This window comes from Callorhinchus milii, unplaced genomic scaffold (assembly GCF_018977255.1).
Source record: "Callorhinchus milii isolate IMCB2004 unplaced genomic scaffold, IMCB_Cmil_1.0 Scaffold1, whole genome shotgun sequence".
In the NCBI taxonomy this organism is placed as follows: Eukaryota; Metazoa; Chordata; class Chondrichthyes; order Chimaeriformes; family Callorhinchidae; genus Callorhinchus; species Callorhinchus milii.
The window spans coordinates 4,735,533-4,742,206 of NW_024704742.1; the positions used below are offsets into that span (position 1 = coordinate 4,735,533).

The following is a 6,674-nucleotide window of genomic DNA, read 5'->3' on the forward strand; positions in this document are numbered from 1 at the left end:
TTTTCTTCGTAAACTGTACAATTTCACAAATTATGAAATGGTACAGTCCATGAAGGAAACACATATTCTAAATGGAGCTCAATGGGAACTGCAAATCCAATCTCAATCTCAATTTGCAGTTGTGAATCTAATTTGTTCCATCTTTTGGCTGTTCTGTAAATTAACTGTCATCTGGCTCATCGGAAATGTTGAACACACAAAAGTGTTTGCAGTTAAACTTCTTATAATTATAGTTTCACATTTTGAAGTGATATTTTTTACTTCATTCTCTAAAATAAATAATTCACTGGGGTGGGCTGGGGGGCGGGGGGTGACGTTGTATAAAATATCCTATGGGGAAGATCAGGCAAATAACTTGGAACAAAACTGGGTTATGAACAAACCCTGTCATTATTTTGGGTTCTGTTTCTCTCTCAACTTGATTATCCAGGAATACAATAATTAACTTCTGTGAAACTGAAAGGAAAAATAACCATCAGAAGTTATTATTCGTTGGTTTGCGTTAGTCTTAGAACATTTTTTAAAAAAAAACAAATGTAAATTCCTGTAAAAATAACAGCAGCATTTGTATTAGTGAAAAAAAACAGTGCAAACAGTTCATCTCTGATTTGAAAGACCATCAGCTATGATGGTATACAGGTCTGTACAACAGGACACCATCAGTGATGTGATCAGTTTTGTTTTATTACGTCTATTAGATTTGGTGGTATATTAGAGTTGTAATTAATGTAAAACGTATGCCAGGGTTCTCTATTAATATATGCACTATACAAATAAATATTGTGGTTAGGGAATCCCAGAGGAATTTCTATATAGAAATAAAAACAATCCGGAACATTTTTTTGACAATGTCTTTAATGTTTTCTTATAATTCACATTAACGATGCTTTGCTTCTTCAACGCATAGTACAGACGTATAAAACAGGCTTTTCTATCTGTTTCCAGGCAAATCGTACATGTCCAATTTGTCGAGCTGATGCTTCAGAAGTTCATCGTGATTCAGAATGAGACCAGACTAATAGCACAAATTTGGGTGTTCCTTGTCACTTATGAATGAACTATCCATTGAACTTGCCTATTGTGGCTTCCAGCCTTCCCTTTATATTAAGGGTCATGATGTGATGCAGTCATATGACCTCCCTTTGCACTGTGTGATTTAATGACTTATAAAGCTTATATAGTCCTCACGTTGAAACAATTATGGGATTGTTATACTAACAGTGTGATTGGAACTCCAAAGATTTTTTTTTTCAGCTTAATTTGTGTGTGCACTAACATTCCCTGGTTTTTGTGTGATCATTCCCAGTGTTGCTGCAAGATTACAGTGGACGTAATCTTTTAGCATGTGCGCTTATTCATTTATATATACATATATATATGTATGTGTGTGTATATATATATATATATATATATAAATAAAGGTAGTTCAACCATTTTAGCATTCTACCTTATAGAGCCTTCAGGTACTGTGAGTGAGAAAGATTGTAGGCGTGCGAGTGTTTTAGCCAAATGTACTTTGTGTGAGAAACTTAGTACTGGCATGATGCGAGATGTATGTGTGTAGTCTTAATTATGCTGAAATGTATTCCTGTGTGTTATTTATACAGTCCTAGTACTGTACACTGGTTTGTTTCTTTTTGTTTGCGGTTGCACACTGTATGCAAAGGGTGCAGCAATTATTAGAAATTTTATTAGCCAGTTGCCCCTTGGTATTTTGTAAAGGCAGATTAGAAAATTTTATTTATAACACACCCACATCTAAAATAATAAGGGTGAAAATTTGTGCCAATCAAAATATGGTATATTACTACCCTAAGAACCAAAGCAGTGAGTCTCAAAAGTACTTTGCTAGGAATCTTGTCATGTACAAAATGTGAGAATCATATGTGAGTCTAATGACAAGAGACTGGGTGTGCTATAAAAATACAATATGTTACAAATTGTCATTGGCATGTCAAATAATATGGGTCCTCGTGTGTGAAAACAAAACCCTCGTCGCGTATCTAGACTTAAACTGGTTTGTTCAGTTACTCCAGTGCTCCAAAATACGTCTCCCGGTATCATCTTCAGATATTCATGGAACCGGCCATTTTAATTAACTCCCATTTGTTAAGCTAAACTGAAGCCCGTTTTGAGAGTACTTAATTCAAGTTCAGCGCAAACTGAATTGTGTTACCATTTTGCTACCAGCCTCCAACTCCCATTTCCTCCATTGTGATTTAATGTGTACTAAATTTCTCTTTCATTCCAGCACAGTTCCTTTTATTTTTATCATTTTGCAGGATCTTGCTCTGGCTTTTTCTCTCTGTTTCTCAGAAGGTGTACAACATAACAGCACAGGTTAGATTTATAATATTACATTTTATTTTAATTTTCATCAGTCTTAGCAACGAAAGGGTATTTCCCATTATTTGTTCTGGAAACTGACCCCAAGTAAAGCAAATTATTCTTATTAAATAAGAAGGGTTAGGGACAGAATTAAGCACAAGGGTTTTTATTTTTAAATATTGCAGGAGAAAACAATGAGTAGTTATTAGAAAATACGTCTATTTTGTAGTAGTCAGACAACCATTGACAATCCAAAGAACTCTTTGACATCAAGTACGTGTATTTGATTCAATTTTATAGCAAATTTTGTAACAATATTTTTATAGTGCTACAATAGGGATTGACAATGGTAGTCACAATGGATAGAAACACTTTCTGGAGAAATTAGGGCAGATGCGGATTTGTAGTGACAGAAAAAGATTGTAGCTGTATTTTGATCCTCCCTTCTTCCCCCAAGATTGTATTTATTCAGTGGTCAGGCACAAATTCACACTGACGTTCTGCCATTTTTCTGTTAGGAATTGAATCGAATGTTTGATTCAAATATTGATTGAGGTCAACATGTTTGTTAGCTGTGGTATCGGATACATGATTTGCTTAATAGAGATAATCGAGGAGCAAACCATTCTTAAAAACATGGATGAAGTAACTTCTTAGAATTGTGGAGTGTTCAAGCTGGATTAAGAACCTAGTAGTGCCACGAGATTCGATTCACCCGACATCTGGGCGTTACTGGAATTGGACACAGAATGGGAGCGAATTTTGTTATTTACAATTTGGTTATGTGATTTACATGTAGTTGTAATCGGGCCCTTTCAAACTGTACTTTCTCACTTCTAGTCCAGATCTAGTGTGTGCACCCACTCTGAACTGGAAGTAACCCTTCCCTGGCTTGTCGGGTTGCTTTTGACATCACTTTCTGCATGTCATCACTTCCTGCTCTGCCTGCTACCCCCAGGCGTTACCGTTGACATCAGTTGGCGAAGGAATTGGTGTGAGCAGTGTTTCCTTTCACAGGGCACATGGTGTCGACAGCAACCTGACCACCACCAACTCCGGCAGATTGCATTTATATAGCGAGTGTCATGTCGGGAGGATGTCCCAAGGCTCTGACTACCATAAGCCCATCATTTCTCTCTATCTCGCATATAATGTGGGTGGTGAGATTTTAGGACCAGCCACAAGGTTTCCCACGATCTCATAGAAATCTACAGCACAGAAGGAAGCCGTTCGGCCCATCAAGCCCACAGCTCACAGACCAAGGAGGTTGTTTCAATCCCAATGGCTCCCTTATCCTCAAATCCCTTCAAGTCCCTCTCTTTCATATGCCTGTCTGCTTCCCTCTTGAAAGCTACAAAGGTCTCTATGCTTCCATCACCCAACTCAACAGGTCATTCCACATCCCAACTACTCTGGGTGAAAAATTTCCTCCTAAGTTCTCCTATCGCTCTTCTTGTGGCGATCTTATAACTGTCCCCTTGTTACTGACTTCCCTATCAGTGGAAATAACTTCTCTCTATTTATCCTAACAACACCCCTCATGATTTTGTACATCTCAATCAGGTTCCCCTCTCGATCTTCTCTGGTCCGACGAAAACGCGACCAGCTTCTCCAATCTCTCTTCATAACTGTAGCCCTTCATCCCTGGAAGCATTACATTTCACATGAGTAATTTGCAAAAAATAATTACAGCCTATGTTAATTTAAGATTTGTGCACCATTGCCTATCTGAGCATTAATTCATATCCTGTCTGCGGTGTTTGTATGTATCCTGCTGCTTCGCTCTGCAGCGTCACTTTCATTCTACAGAAATAGTTGAATTGCTTTTTTTGTTTGAAACTTGCTGTTATATTAGAGTAATTGGAGCACTTTTCACACAGATGTAGAAGAGAAGACATTCAAAACAAAGAGCTATTAGTACTGTTAGAATGTTGTTTTTGTGTTTCACATTACGCTAATATTGCCAAACAGTGTTAATTTTTTCACACTTTGCTGCTGATTGTGAGTTGAAGGCTGTTTATAAGATATATCCGGCATTTCTAAAAGACCTAACTGTCAAACTGCACGGACAACTAAAATATATTTACCGAGGATATAATTGTTTAAGTCTGCATACATAATGAGCATTTTAATCGTGACTAATCATGCAGGAATACAGATTAGGTGGTTGAAATGAGAAGCATTAAGGACGTGTAGAAGAGGGTTTTAAATATTGCATGAAAAGTTTTTAATCCGTAACTTGTGTGACCTTAAAGTCAAGTATATTCATGACAAATTGTTCTTATTTAAATTATTTATATGACCTATCATTTAAGAATCATGAAAATAAATTGGAATTGCAGGTCTTTTAGAAATACTTGATTGTAACAGTTCAGTAGCAGAATTTTTAAAAAAAACTATTGGGCACTGAAAGAGAAAGTATAGTAAGAGTTAAATTGAGGGCTGAGCGTTCCTTAAATTATTAGTCACTTCATATTTAATACAATGTCTGTGATATTCATCCGTTCAAAGAAATTTCCTTTGTAATATCTATAGAAAGGTGCGACTTCCAGCCCTGGAGCATATTTGATGTTTTATAGAAGACATTATCCATTTTTTCCTACAATATTACCAGTTTAGAAAATGTTACTTCAGTGCATAAGTAAAACATCTCACTCCTGCAAGGATCCGCCGCTTTAATGCTGAAACGGAGAATCAACCACAGTATTAATTGGCAAAAACAAACCAAGGGTTTTATTATTCACACAGGCGTTAAATGTACTAGTTACCTGGACTCCCATTAGAAAAGTAAAATTAAAATGTTCGGGGTGGGGGTTGGAGTATTTTTTTTGTTTTTTGAAGGGAATAATTTCACATAACTTGGTTCAATAACGATTGGGAGGTGGTACAGTAACAGTTAGGTTTAGGTCTGATTATTGGCAAAATTAATTGTTGCACTCTTAATGCTAACCACTTTTGAAATGTTTCTTGTGTTGTTTGCATGGAGACTCTAGGGCAGATGTGTGCAGACTTTGCTTTCTGTGGTCAGTGTGTAATAAGCACATGTGCATGTGTATCAAACCAGCTCCTACCGGCTGCAGCTTTTTCTGCCCGACTGGGGTTGGTTTGGGTGGGAAAGGGGATTCATGCTCAGCTGTTAACTGCCATGAATTGTAATGTGCATTTATGTATTTAATCCCACAGTCTGTATGGTGGAAAAGAACAACGACATACAGTAGGATTTGTTGTGTGTTGGTTGGCCCTCACTAATATTGGGTTTACCAATGTGTCCAGCTCACCATTTTGTGTTTGCATGAGTTTTGGTGGATAGTTTTGAAACATGTTAATTGTAACCAAATTCAGCAAGACCTAGGGATAGCCCAAGTTTTACTCATCGTTATTTTGACAAACTATAACACTAGACTGCTCAACTGGTAAATGTTTACTCTACTGATTTTCTTTTTAAGAATTACTCTCACTTCAACAATGATAGGTACAATGTCATTGGTTCTGAATTGCTGGGGTTTCAATAGCAGTCTTCCCATTGAGGAATAAAAAAATATGAAGCACATACACTCTGGATTATCTTTAGGTCTTAATGGAAATCTAGTGGGGCTTTTCTTTGGTACATATACAGTTACCTCATTTTGCCACTTACGTATTTAAAAATCACAAATGAATCAGAAAAAAAGCAAATGGATTTTGTTGGAATCATTTCTGAGTGTTTCATTGAATCATACACACTATTGTATCATTTAACATGACAAGTAGTTTTCAGTGTTGTATTATAAATCTATCTGTAACCAAATCATTTGAAGGCTTGATAAATTTTTAACAAAATTTGTACATTTTTTATGAAAGTTACTAGTAATGCTTTACTAAGTAGTGCAATGAATTTTTATTTTTAATCCCTGTGCCCAATTTTGGAGTTGAGAGGGTTGTTCATTAATAAATGTATGATGTATACTTATTGTTGGTCTGGTAGTCTTCATCTAAATGACCTTATCTACTTTGTATTACTTTCCAACTTATTTCCACATCAGATTTATTTATTTCAAATTTCACCAGGACAAACATGCTATTATGCCTTATTACATGTTTTCCAATGAACAGTAAAGTGAAAACTAAATATCCCTAAATAAGGGATCTAAAATGTGGCAATTACCAACAGGTTCATGTAAATAAGGGCTCCCAAGGGAAAAGGAGACGATTCCAGTAACAGAATGAATGGCACCCACCCAGATTAACGCCCTGCCAAGACGATCTATTTCTGGAGTAGAACTCTTGTGGGCTGGTGTGAGGTACTGCTGATTTTGAGACGCCATCACCATTTGCCACTGGGAAACCTGTTGAGGAACCTCATTCAA

At 36.6% G+C, this 6,674-nt stretch overlaps 1 protein-coding gene across 6 annotated transcripts in view; it reads left to right on the forward strand.

Moving 5' to 3' along the window:
* LOC103182148 (E3 ubiquitin-protein ligase RNF38) overlaps positions 1 to 6,277 on the forward strand; it is a 96,115-nt gene extending 89,838 nt beyond the window's left edge. For all 6 annotated transcript variants that reach the window (XM_007899028.2, XM_007899029.2, XM_007899026.2 and 3 more), the window contains one exon: positions 946 to 6,277. In XM_007899028.2, coding sequence (XP_007897219.1) covers positions 946 to 1,008 — 63 coding nt within the window. In that variant the 3' untranslated portion in view covers positions 1,009 to 6,277. The remainder of the gene's footprint in view (positions 1 to 945) is intronic.
* Positions 6,278 to 6,674: the final 397 nt, after the last annotated feature.